At 46.0% G+C, this 13,497-nt stretch overlaps 2 protein-coding genes across 4 annotated transcripts in view; one reads left to right on the top strand and one right to left on the bottom strand.

The window, feature by feature from the left end:
* The first annotated feature begins 313 nt into the window (after window positions 1-313).
* Window positions 314-9,671, top strand: CABYR (calcium binding tyrosine phosphorylation regulated). The gene is given in 6 exon segments (XM_037380675.1): window positions 314-444; window positions 1,021-1,198; window positions 2,595-2,721; window positions 6,778-7,064; window positions 7,067-7,307; window positions 7,760-9,671. Coding segments are annotated over 6 exon segments (948 nt in total). The 5' UTR covers window positions 314-334; the 3' UTR covers window positions 7,765-9,671.
* Window positions 8,927-13,497, bottom strand: part of OSBPL1A (oxysterol binding protein like 1A) — a 78,422-nt gene continuing 73,851 nt past the window's right edge. For 2 of the 3 annotated variants that reach the window (XM_037380670.1, XM_037380671.1), the window contains one exon: window positions 10,109-12,806. In XM_037380670.1, coding sequence (XP_037236567.1) covers window positions 12,608-12,806 — 199 coding nt within the window. In that variant the 3' untranslated portion in view covers window positions 10,109-12,607. The other variant, XM_037380672.1, reaches the window with a different exon arrangement.

Below are 13,497 nucleotides of genomic sequence, written 5' to 3'. Positions count from 1 at the left end.
AACTGGTGTTTCAGCAAAGGCAAAACACTTTTCTTGAAGGTGTTCTGCATGTGCTGCGGGTTCAGCCAGATAGGTGCTTGAAGGCAAAAGCTGGTGGCAGAAGCAGGGAGGGGTTTCATGGTGGTGTGGGAAGGGAGAAAAGGCAGCAGCGCAGGGGGTGTGAGCTTCCCCTGCGCCCTGTGGCAGGCAGCACCCACGGGTGCTCAGCCTCGCCCTCGCAGCCCTTGCGCTGCTCATCCTGAGTAATGGTAGCCACGACACTGTACTTTGGTCTTAAAAGACGTTATTGAGAGGGTTATAAATAGAGTTGTGCTCAAATTGTTATGTCCGTTAAATGCACCGGTTCTTGTGTGGCAGTGGCAATCAGGGTGTTTATTGCAGGAGAAAAGCTCTTTCTGGTAAGTGGCAGTGTCACCTGGCCGCAGAGTGCTCTACTGCCCAGAGGTAAGTTTTAATCATGTATTTTTGCCTCCTACTCCTTCCTGTAATCCTTTATGACCAACAAACTTAATGCTGCAGACACTGCGCAAACCTGTGGGTGATGCAAGGGCACTGTGACCATCCCTCCCGGCTGGGTGTGGCACCACCCTTGTACGGATCTGTTGGTGGGAGGCCAGGACCAGGAGAGAGCAAGTAGGGGAGGGGATGGATGAGGAGGAGAGAGGAGGAAGAAGTGTCCTGTAAACTCTTTGTTTGAACACGAATGGCTGTTCTGGCTCATTGGGTGCTTTAGTGGACCTTACCTTTAAAACAGTGAATCCAGGGCATGGGTTTGAATTCACATCGTGGTTCCCTAGTTGGCTGGCCACCTGCCGCCTAAACGTGCAGAGGGGAAGTAAAGGATTTGGTCACTGCAGATGGTGGATATCCCCTTTAAGTTAAAGGAGTGTTTGGGAAGGGGTGGAGGAAGGCTGTTGATGGCGTGGCAAGGGAATAGCAGCTGTGATCACACTGTTGGCATTAGACACCACGCTGGAGTGGGGCAGATGCTCAGCTGAGGTTTTCTGTTTGTCTGTACAGATGGGAAACTGTCAGCCAACTTGAGAGGGTGAAGATGCAGTCTTCAGTTTGGGCTGCTTGTTCCACACAGCCTCAAGGGCCTGCTCAAGGGGGTGAGCTGGGCTGCCATAGAAGACGACCTGGACAACATTGCTTAGTGTTTTGCTCTATTTCCAAGAGCTTGTCGCCTTCCGAAAAGGTTTGTTCCGACTGGTGCTTCATCTGAAGAGCTGAGCTGTTTGAGAGTGCTATCCCACTGCAGCTTCATTTCTGCTTTTGTTTTCAGGGCATCCAAATCTGGATATAACAACTGGTTGAAAAGTTTGAGATCATTAGCGGTAAGATGGTTGCTGTTTGTTCTTTCAAGATATTTTGAGATAATGTTCTAGCCTGAATGGATGCAAGTAGTTTTCACTTACGGGTTGCATTCCATCTGTGTCTAGTCATGTGAAGGATGCACATAGGCTATGGGCTATCAAAAAGTCTGGCATCTTCAGAAAGCACTTGATTCTATTTAATGTGGAAAGAATTAGTCCCCTGGATGCCGTACTTTCTCCTTGAGTATAGAGAGCAGCCTTGATGCCTTTAGTCATTCTAATTTTAAGATACTGCAGTGCGAACTGTCACCCTCTAAGCAGATAGTGACTTTCTGCCTACATATTCCTTGTAAATAGATATTGTATCTCTTTGTTTATAAAAACATTATTTAGTTCTGTGGGATGCTGATTCCTTTGGGAAGTGCTGGGAGCTTTCAGCTGCTCCTTGGGTTTGGCTGTAAGGCTGGAAGACCTCGTGCCGCCTGCAGGTTGTGTGGGACCAGTGATAGGGGTGTGTGTCTAGCCCACAGCCTGTTTGTATTTGCCCTACTGGTTTGGGGCTCCATCATCTGGTTACTATAAGGTTCAGCAGCTTCAAATATACCTTTTATTCAAAAAGGATGCCTAAGCTGGGTTCCAGGTAACCCAGGAACCAGCCAGCCTTGGTCTGTAGATTGAGAGCTATACACTAAGGTAATTACAGCAATGAAGAGAAGCCCCAGCTATGAACAGAAAGTACTACTATCTTATTCCTAGCTTAGGCTCTCCTCTAAAAAAGCTAACCACTGCCGACTTCAGCACTTGAAGCAGTTTCCTTGTAAAAATGACTGGTGGATGTTGCAGTGCAACTTGGCACCGAAGGCTGAATTTTGGTACATTTGCAAATGTTGCATTGATGATACTACACAGCAGGTTTTGCATAATCATGGAGTAACGGAGTAGTTTGAGTTGGAAGGGACCTTTAAAGATCATTTAGTCCAACCCCCCTGCCCTTGGCAGGAACATCTTTCACCAGACCAGGTTGCTCAGAGCCCCATCCTACCTGCCCTTGAACACTTCCAAGGATGGGGCATCCACAGCTTCTCTGGGCAGCCTGTCCCAGGATCTCATTGTAAAAAATTCCCAATATCTAATGTAAATCTACCCTCTTTCAGTTCAAAACTGTTGCCCCTTGTCCTGTCCATGCAGGCCTTAGTAAAAAGTCTTAGTCTTTTTTAAAGCCCCCTTTAAGTATTGAAAGGCCACAATAATGTCTCCCCGGTGTCTTCTCTTCTCCAGGCTGAACATCCCCAACTCTCTCAGCCTTTCGTCACAGGAAAGGTGTTCCAGACCTCTGATCACTTTCATGGCCCTCATCCATGTCTTTCATCCGCTGTGGATCCCAGCGCTGAACACTGTACTCCTGGTGGCTCTCAGGAGAGCAGAGGGTCAGACCCACCTTCCTCCACCCACTGGCCATGCTTCTTTTGATGCTTTCTGGGCTGTGAGCACACATTGCTGGGCCACACTGCGCTTTTCATCCACCAGTACCACCAAGTCCTTTTCCAAAGGGCAGCTCTCAATCTGTTCCTCCTCCAGTCTTTATTGATACTGGGGATTGCCCCAACTCGGGTGCAGGTCTTCGCACTTGGCCTTACTGAACTTCATGAGATTTCATATGGGCCCACTGCTCAGGCCTGCCCAGGTCCCTCTGGATGGCATCCCTTCCCTCTAGTGACTCAACTGCACCACTCAGCTTGGCCTCACCTGAAAGCTTGCTGAGGGTGCACTCAGTTTAACTCTGTCATTGATGAAGATATTAAACAGAGTTGGTCCCAGTGTGGACCCTTGAGGGGTTTCCACTTGGACATTGAGCTGTTGACTGTAGCTCTTTGGGGGCAGCCATCTGGCCAGTTCCTTATCCATCAAATAGTTCACCCATCGAACCCATCTCTCTCCAATTTAGCGGCCGGGATGCTGTGGCAGACCATACCAAAGGCCTTACAGAAGTCCAGGTAGATGGCTTTGTAGCTCTTCCCTTGTCCGCTGGTGCTGTCACTCCATTGGAGAAGGCCACTAGATTAGTCAGGCACCATTTGCCTCTGTGAACTTGCCCTTGCTGGCTGTCTTTAATCAACTCTCCGTCTTCTGTATGTTCTGATGGATCTTCCAGGAGGATCCGTACCATGATGTTACCAGGTGTGGAGGTGAGGCTGGCTGATCGGTAGCTCCTAGAGATCCCATTACAGTTCTAAAAACAGGTATGATATTCCCCTTTCTCGGCACTGGGGACTTTGCCTGACTGCTGTGACTTAAGCGTGTTGGAGGGTGGCTGCTTAACGCAGCAGTTTTCTGTCTGAATGCCTGTCAGTGGCTTGCTTATTGTGACCTGACCCCTGCATGCTCACCGGTCTCTAATACAGGTCCTTCTCTGACCCCTCTCTTTCTGTGTCATCCATCCCCGACTATAACTGTGTTATGAGAGGCAATGATCAGAGAGGAATTCCTTTGCAAGCTCGAGCAAGGTTTCCTCTGGAGTCTCCTGCCCACAGTGCCAGCATGGGTTTTGGGACTGTGCACCAGTAGGTAGCTAGCTGGCTTGTATAGCTGCAAGGGAGCCTTTCTTTTCTGTGGCATTGCCTGATACTGACACTAGATTATAAATGGGTATGAGTTGGCTTGGGATGGCAGTCAGACTAATGTGGGTTTTTTTCAGAGAGGATTTAGCTCTATCATCCTTTGAGTTATGGCTCTCATACCTCGTCTAGTCATGACTTCAGAAAAAAACCTCAGTGCTGAGCTATGATGATGTATTAAAGACATCTCTTCTGCTACTGTGCTGGTTTTCTGTATTGGCCAACTCTTGCCCATCATGATAGAAACCAAATCTCTTGGTTTGTTGGGGTTTTTTTTTTTTCAATGCTGAGGGTTTTACTAACCATGTGATGAAACACTCTTTTCATCTTCCAAGTACTCTCGTGTTCCTCCCCGATAACTAATCTAGAGGCCATTTTTCACTCTGTATTTAAAACTTGGTCGTGTCTTACCCTGTTCTTCACTTCATTAACGTGTCAGTTCAACTACTCGAGACTCTTGAGGAAGCTAAAATATCGCCATATATGCATCTATAATAACTTCTGTGGATCCAAAGAGAGTTCTGAGGTATTGCAAAGAGGAGCTGTACTCATCCAGCTGAGATATCTGATGTGCTTAATGTAAAAGGTTTAATCTCTTAACCCTTCAGTGTAGCAATGTTTGTGGGCAGGAGGTAAGAACGTAGCCATTACTGCAGGATCAGGAGTACCCTTGAGGCTTCCTAGGTTTTGAAGTGCTCTCTGAATTCTTATTTCCCCCTTATTGATAGGCAGGGAGCAAACCCCCTCCTTAAATTATTCAGTCTTTGCAACCCGGGAAGCCTCATAAATGTGCTGTAGAGCATCTAATTGAGCTGTTGTTGAAATCACTCTTATTTCAATGGGAACAGTTGCTCATGTATTGCCATTATGTGCTTTTTACCTTGCTGAAAATGGGAATGAGGGACTGGAAGAGAAGACATCACAGTACACAGACACTTGGTTTTCTGGGGAGCCTAAGCAGAGGGACAGGTGTACTGACACAGAAGAAGACCAGCTCCTTGAAAAACCTGATACTCAATATAGCTCCAAAGTAACTCAGTACCCATCAATTGCCAGTTCCATTGCAGAAAGCAGATCCTGCCCTGGATCTGATGGAGCTTCATCCCTTCAGGGACTGGTGTACATCCCTGCTAAGCCTGCACAGCTTGCTGCCCATGTGCTATGTAACAGTGATTCTTTTTATTCTGTGAGGGATGCGGCAGTGTGCAGACTCTTTATGAAGACTCTCAGTTCTCAGAGAATGAACTTACACCAGTAGAAGGTGCTGCTGAAGATGATGCTGCCGTGGAGGCCGTTAGGTCACAACCAGGAGTGCCGAGTCAGGGCCCTGTAGCTGGAGAACTAGGGCCTGCAGATGGACAGGCTCATGTCTCAACAAATGATGCAAATCGAGGTCCCTCAGTCCCCTTTTGGGAAGAACCATCACCTCTTTCACCATCACCTACTCCTGAAGATCCATTGCAGGCTGTGCCTTCCTGCAGCAAAGCTGAGGTTGCCTCAACCACTGAGGTTGCATCACTGTGCTGAGATGATGAGCCAGTTATGGATGCAGAGGTTCCACCTTACGTAGAGAGCAGTTTCCAGAGAAAATAATCATTCCCTTTGTAGACCAAACAGCTTATCTGTTGAAGATTGAGCAGCCATTAAATGCATACCAGGGCTCAAGTGCTACAACCTTAGGTCCATTGGATGATGATCTAATGTGCCATCCTGAGAGAATGGAATCTACAGCACAAGTGGAATCAGCTGAAAAAGTTTGTCTGGTCAGGTAAGAAAGTTTGGGGTCTTTGTGTCATCTTCCTGTTCCAGCTTCTAGCTTTGCAGCTTCATCTGTGGTCATTAAATGGAAAAGCATCTATGTCAGCGCAGGGCAGGGTAGAGATGACTTCTAAGAAACTACTGTATCAATACTGTCTGCTTGGCCCCAGTGCACGTGTGTTAGATCTACTGCCATCTACAACGTCTGTTCCAAAAGATGTGGCTAGCTGTGGGCAGGACTTCCACAGGCAAACATACAGGTACGAGTGATGGGAAGGTGCCTATCGATGCCAAATGGTCTTGCTCAAAACAAGCTGGATTTTCTGAAACAGGGTTAAGATACCTAATACGTAATAACACGTGCTCTGTGGCTGAAGAGAGATGACCAGCTGGAGGCTTTGTTTTGATTCTCCTCCCTTGAAAGTTCTTATATTACAGCACTGACCTAGGCGGTTTTCCATTAGAAAAAAAAAAAATACAGTGGTGGTTGCCTCTGCTGTCTTGAGCTTGGTGAGTTTCTGTAGCTGGACTAAACACTTGTCACCAGTTCCACAAACAGCAAGAGTGCTGGTGCTCACCTTTCGTGGTGAGGCTGTCACCAGCATCTCTTCCCTGTGGTGACACGTGCCCAGCTCATCCCTTGCCCAGCTGGAGAAACCCTCCACGGTGGAGCTCCCCTGCCCTGAGTCTCCCTGGTACTGCAGAATCCATCCCAAGCCCCAGGAGAAGCAGTACAGCTGAGGTTTCAGCAGAGCATTTTGTAGAGGAGAGCTGAGCTTGGGCAGATTTGTAAATTAACATTGGCTTTTCTTAAAAAAAATCAAACTTTTAGGGGAGTTTGACAGACTTTGGTTTCAGAAATACCTGGTAAATACTTTTCCAGAAGAGCCTCTGCTCTGACCATAGAGAGTTTTACTTTTTCTAGGCTGCAGGTGTTTGTCAGCCCCATACCAAACTGCTAGGCCAGCTCTCTTCTCTAACATGCTTGCTTCACCAAGTGTAGCCATGTCTGTTTTAGACATAAGGATTTACAGTTTACAGAATTCACTGCTCCTGATTCCAGCGCTCTTATTTTTGTATCTTTGTAGCCATGGTATCAAGTGAAGCGGGACAGCTCCCTCCACATTCTAATGTGTGGACCTTCTGTCACCTAACTGACTTGAGACCAGGTCAGAAATCGCCACCATCCGTCTCTCCTGCTGGAGCTGGTGTTCCTTATTCCCAGTCAACCCTCAGCCTTCCCTGGAGGGAAGGTCATCAATGTGGTCAACTGTCACAAGTATCTGCTCCAATTTCTGTGATGCAAGAAGAAAGCAAGAGAAGTGCTCCACCTTTCATTTCAGTGGGTTCTAATGTTCAGAACACACAGGACTGGGGAAACCTATTCCTCGCCCTGCTGTCTTCGCACAGCAGGAAGCAGGTGCCAGGAGATTCACTACTGTCCTGGTCTCAGGTGCCAGGCCTGCTGTTGAGGAAACGGATACGGCAAGCCCCAATTCTAATTCTGCAGAGGAAACTGCAGTGAAGCCATGCACACCCGGTGTTTTCTCAGTTGCCATCCCTCTGGATGATGCGATACCTACAAAGAAACGCTTTCCAGCTGATGCTAAGCGCCCAGGTATAAATGCTCTTGCAGAAAGCTACGGCACCACAGGACAGATCACCATTACTCCAGGTCCTCTTGCCAGGGCAGGGTCCTGAAGAAGTAAGCTTGCTTCTTGCATGGGTCTTGCAGAGGGAGATGCTAGCATTTGGATTTTACTGCTAAAAGCTTAATTAGGTTTAAGATCAGTGGTTAAAGTACTTGTCATATATACCAGGCCCAGTGCCTTCCTCTGCTTGTTACACTTTGCAAGTAGTAGTACCAGTCTTGCTCTGGTTTTAGCCTAAAGTAACAAAGTTTTTAGTCTCATATTTACATACGTCTTTATGCCTGCAGCCTGACCTCTCACCATTTGTGTAATATTCAGAATGGGACAAAATACCGTCACCTTAGAGTACACTTAAGTAGCCATTAAAGTAGTTCTTGCTGTGTATTTTCTACCGCGTTCATGTTATTTTTTTAAACAGGTTGAGATGAGAGGCTGTTTGTACTTCAGGAACAGTTCAAGAGGAATGGAGTTTACACTGTAATAAATCAAATAATGCAAATGCTCCAAAAAAGCCAGCAGTTAAAATGCATGGGAATGCAATTCTGTGTTCTCCTAGCACAGCACAACATCCTGAATGTTGACTCCATGTGAATTACGACCACTGATAAACATCTGTTGCAGCTGTTTCACTTCTTCACTGTGCTAACATCATGTATGCATAAAGCCCAATGATTCTGACAAACTACACGCAGAGCCGAAGTTAGTTCCTTGTAAGCAGGCATAGTCTACACTGTTGAGGTTCTGTTCCAGGAAGGAACTGTACACAAAAGTCAGGAGCAAGAGGACAGTCCTACTATCAACTAAAGGAAAGAATTATTCTTGCACATGGTCAAGTCATTCAAACTAGAGGTTTATCAAGGAGGACAGCTGAGGTTATGCTTCTTGGAAGGGGTTACAGAATAAAATCTGTTCTTATGAAACAAGTTGCTCAAAACAAAAGAAGCAAAGTTGATGTTGTGTAGAGGTTTCCCCTTCTTGAACCTGGGGCAGGGCAGGAAGGACCTAAATGCTTTGTTTAGGAAGAATGAGCACTGGGTGTTCATGCTGTGTGACCGGCTGAAGCACTGACCCAACAGCTAGACTTTCTACAGCTCTCGGACTCACAGTTGAAGTTGCACAGGAATTAAGACAGGCTTCAAGAAATTCTGGCCAGAGTCTTGGATTGGGGGCAGAGATGAGGCTCCGAGAGACAACGCAGGTATTCAGTTTCTGCATCTACAAGTCCCAGTGAGATCTAGGCCCTCACTCGAAAGGCTGCCGAAGAAAAGTCTTTCCCTTACCTATGCAAATAAGCACTGGCATCACTACCTGGGTAATTCTAGTAGTGCACAGAATAAAAATAGAAAGTATCTTATTGCCTTACTAATGGTTGCAGTAGTCTACCCTCAAGCCTCGAGCTGCAGCCTCACTGCATCTTTAAGGAGGAAGCGCTTGGCTCCCCAGCCGCCCCCCTCCCATAAGCAAACTGTTCCTGCTTAGGGGAAAAGAGGTCCCTGAAGCACAGGAAAGCACATTGCAGCAGCTTTTGGAGTAGGCTTGCTCAGAAAGGGTCAGCACTGTCAAACACCACTCACTTTAGACTAGATGCAAGAAGTTTTGAAGCCTTTATTTAGTAGCAATTAAATTATTTAATTAACACTAATCTCCAGACAGCAGTTAAAATATTGTACAAAGAGCAGCTTGCCCTCTAGAAGCTCTGTACACAGTTCAATATAAACTTACACTCTAAGATTGAATGCACCCCACTGAAAAGGGGTAAAGCAGCTGTGCACAGGAGGCCTCACTGAGGTGCTGTACTACCTTTGAAATGCACAAGACTTCCTCCCAGGGCATTTGCACGGTACAGACACCGGTCCTGTGCCCCCTGCCATGTTCTACCCAGTCCTGGACTGATTAGGTTCTTGCCTTTTTGCAGTGGTGCTGGGCACCAGAACTTCTAGTGTGTGAAACAGGTTCTTTTAAAACCTGTAGTGTGCAGTTCAATCAAATCTGTAGGTTATTTAAATGGCTCTTAATTCCTTAAACCATAAGGCTGGTAGCAAAACAGGAGAGCAAAATTCAAAACACACTGCACAAAACATTGAATAAATACCTCTGAGTAATGTTACCAGCTTAAACAACTGCATTAATGCTCCAGAGACAGGAACGCTTCTGGAATCTCTGGCCAGGATTCAAGGGAGTTACTTTAGTAAAAGAAAAGTCACTTTATGAAAAAATTACATCTTTACAAAAAATGACACACCCTTCTTCATTTAAGAACAGAATATTGCAGTTACTGTGTGTGCTTTGAAACATTCCCTTGTCACAATAAATAAAACCAGTTTTACTTGTGCCAATGTTATCTATGAAAGAAAGTATTCACAGAACAGCCGAAGGTGTTCTATTGCTCATACACCACAACCTAATACAGGTGTACTCGGCAAACAGGGCAGCTTGAAACCATGGCAATTTACTTCATCCACACAGGACCCACCATTGGCCAGAAAAATCATTCCCCAACCTATGGGACTGCAGATCGTGTACCACCAGATCTACTGCGGAGATGCTTAATATTCCACTTGATACCATGTCAGTTTTTTCAGGAGATAAGTAAAATAAGGGAAAACATTAAAACAGATTAAGACTTATTTGTATCAGTCACAGGCTCCTTACTGCATTTTAATAAATATCGGGCAAGTTAAAGTAGTTTCTGTCCCAGTAGTTGCCAGAATAAAGCCAGTCCTGTGTACCAGTATAGGGATTGGGGCCTTGGTGGAACCATCTGCAAGGAAACACAGCATGTTAGTGAAGCTGTTAACACACACTATTACAGAAGTTCAGAACTGCTTTGCTGCATCTTCAGCAGTTCATTGTTCAAAGTAATTACTGTGATCACAGAACCCCTCTTGGTTTAAAATTCACGAGTGAATTTGAAGTCGTCTTCAGCGGCCAGGATCTCCCCATTCGTCACACGACTTACAATGTCTCCTAGGGGAAATTACTGACACCAGTGTTTTGTCGCTTGAAGCAGTCAAGACTATCACATAAAAAAGGGCCGGTACAGTTTCAAAGCAGTTGTGAACAATGATTTTGGCATGCATAAGCAGTAACAATTTTTGCAAGACATGTAAACACCACAAGCACTGCAGTCCTGAAAACAGAAAAACATTATTTCCCCTTGGTTTTTAAAGCCTTGTTTTGCAATGCACTTAACTCGGACCAAGTGTAGATGAAATCACCCACAGGCTGCAGGAAAAGGCCTGGCTTATTACAACTTAACTGTGTTGCATTACGCTGTTAGCCATGGGAGGCTCAATCTAAATGCCCAGAAATCTGATTCCACCTGCCAGAAGTCACCTGCACGCTCTTGCTAAGCTGGTCGTTGGTAGAAACGCTTCTTTCCTTCCCTCTCCCCTCCTACCTAATCTGGAGGCACCGTGTGTACACGTGCACTGCTGACACCTGCATGTGTACGTAACCTTTTGAGGGGGGCTGTGTATCGGAGGTAAGGTATCTGTAAATAAGGTGCACCCAGAAGGCCATACCGCTGGCAAGTTATCTCAGTGGTGAGTACAACCCTGCCAAATCACCGTGGCACGGACATTTGTCCTTCCTCCTCTCGCACCGCTGTGTCTGGCAGTCCTGCAGCCCGTTGCCGAACGGCACTCTCGGTTTGGGCCCAGTTACTCCATAGTCTGCCTCAACAGCACACACCGCACAGTACCAGACCTTTTAGCTTCTTGTTGCATTTTGCCAAGCCATGTTTGTGGCACAGATCAGCTTGCTGCAGGCTACTTCTCTGCTTAATATGCTCCACAGCTTCCTTTCACCTCCTCAACGGCCACAAGAGCCAGTTCTTTATGTGCTTCACTGCAGCGAACACTCAAATAAATCATGCGTGCAAGGCAACCCATTTTAACTCAGGTCTTCCCTTGGAGGGTACCGTAAGCTTTCAGAACAGAAATTAAAGCACGTTCGGACCAAATATGACTTGACCTTTTTAAAAAGCAAAACCACAAAGGCCACCAGTATCACAGCGTCACATTACAAAGCAGGGCTGCTAACGGGTAAGTCTTCCTTGGCTCAAAAGATCTGAGATGTGTATCAGAAGAAACGCCTTGTACCATCTTCACGGTGGTAAACTGGACAGTCGAATGCTTAAACGGTTCTCCTGCTGTCCTGGTTAAATGAACCGAAGTCAACAGAAGACAGAAGTCATTCACCCCTGGTGCTGCACGTGGTTCACTACTGCATCACCTCCACGCAGGACAAGGCAACTATTCCGAAGTAACTGGTGTGTGCGCCTGTGCGTGTGTCTAGTTCACCTGAGCTCCCAGGAAACGGCAGCTCATTCCAGAGCGCAAAGCCAAGCATTTGCCGAGGGGCAGGGCTGTAAGCGCAGTTACCTCATCTCTCAGAGGAAGGAATTGTGCCACCCAGGACCTCGCTTAGTGTGTCTTTGACACTTGTACAGGTCAGGGCAGTGTACCCCTCCTCCAGTGACGACCTACTTCAGCAGGAAGGGGAAAGGCGATGGGAAAAACTCATTGCAGCCAGGTAAGTGATAGGAGGAGGAGGAGACTGATTTTCATCAAAAGCAACAGACCACTACTGTGTTTCAGAACTGGACTACTCTTTTACCCAAGGTTTAAGACTCCTGGTCAGTCTCTAAAGCATTAAGTGTTCAACACAAATCACTTCTTCAGAACCGCCAAGACCCCGCTTCTAAAGTGGATTCAAAATAATGAAAAGAATCAATAGGCACTTTGGATAACTGTCTGACGAGTGAGGAGCTCTACTAGACAAAGAAGTCTGCTTTTCTGTGGCAAGAAAATGGCAGTTACATCAGAGTTTATATTACACCGCAGATGAAGACCTGTGGTTCACTTTCTGGGAACAGGTAGGACAGCTTCCCTTCGCAGTATGCATTTTTTGCCCCCAAAGCACAACTCTTCCTACACACTTCACATTCACCCTTTGGAGGCAGTCACACCTGGCATGCCAACGAAAGAGATCAGACACTAGGAATTTTCTGCCATAACTTTAGAATCCTGGAAAAGAACTCTTAGAAGATATCCCAGGCAAGTACTAAGCAGGTCTACAGTACCTGCACAACAGCAACTGAAGAACCTTGTGAATGGTTTCTGCATTGCTCTGAGTTGCCCTGTGGAAATTCCCCAATTTCCAATACCAACCTCAAGGTGCTTTGAGCTATACCTTAAGCTACTGCAGGCACCTGGAAGAACACAATATAACGAACCCTTGCTTTGAAAACACTTGGTGAGGGCTAGAACCACTCTGAATTCAGGAAAGGAAGAGGGAGGCGCAAGGCTGTCCAGCACTTAACACATTTACTTGGAAGCATTACAAAGATGTTATTTTCCATCAGTCTCGGGGCAAACAAACCCAAACACTTCAGAAGAGCAGGCACAGGAAAAAGACAAAGGCAGACATGTCCAAACCTGGGACTCTGGGATGATGGGTGACTTCATTTGAGAAAAAAAAAGAAAAAAAAAAAGAAAAAAGTGATTTATAGTTACAAACAGACATTTTAAAGATACTTAATCCACAGTGTCTGGCTGTCTTAATCGCTAGTTGACAGGGAAGAGATGAAGCTTGCTTACTTTTAAAGAGTTTAGCCCTACCTTTTTTTTTCTGTGAAGACACCACCAATGTTATTACTATACTTTTAAATAGACCGTGTCTGGTCAAACTAGACTCATTTCATGATGTTTTCAGTTTCAACTTCGCTTGTGTGTAAGAGCTCCCAACTGACTCTCACAGTAACAACAAAAAAACCCCAAACATCCTGGCAGATCCCTTGTAAGCTAACTTTTCCCTTAGCTCTTCCAACTTCTGTAGTTAGCAACCCTCTCAGAAAGACGACCAATGACTTGGATAGCTGGGTGATACAAGTTTTGCACTGACTTTAAGAACTGTACACAGTGGGAATTGCAGTATTGCCAGCAGACGGCAACTGATCTGAGAAGTCACGGCAGTAAGCTATCAGGTCCACCGGGGGAAGCATTTCCTCCTCTCTGTGGCCGAGCATGCAAATTTGAGGCAATTACCAATTTATCAGCAAAAACTGTCCTTACAAGCAGCTATCGGTGGCAACATCTTTTTCGCGTCAGAACCAAGAGGTGCTCAGGAAAGACAACACAGTTTGTATTTGAA

Source organism: Falco rusticolus, chromosome 3, assembly GCF_015220075.1.
Source record: "Falco rusticolus isolate bFalRus1 chromosome 3, bFalRus1.pri, whole genome shotgun sequence".
NCBI lineage: Eukaryota > Metazoa > Chordata > Aves > Falconiformes > Falconidae > Falco > Falco rusticolus.
The sequence above is the reverse complement of the archived record's forward strand: the minus strand, read 5'-3'. Positions and strand labels throughout refer to the sequence as shown.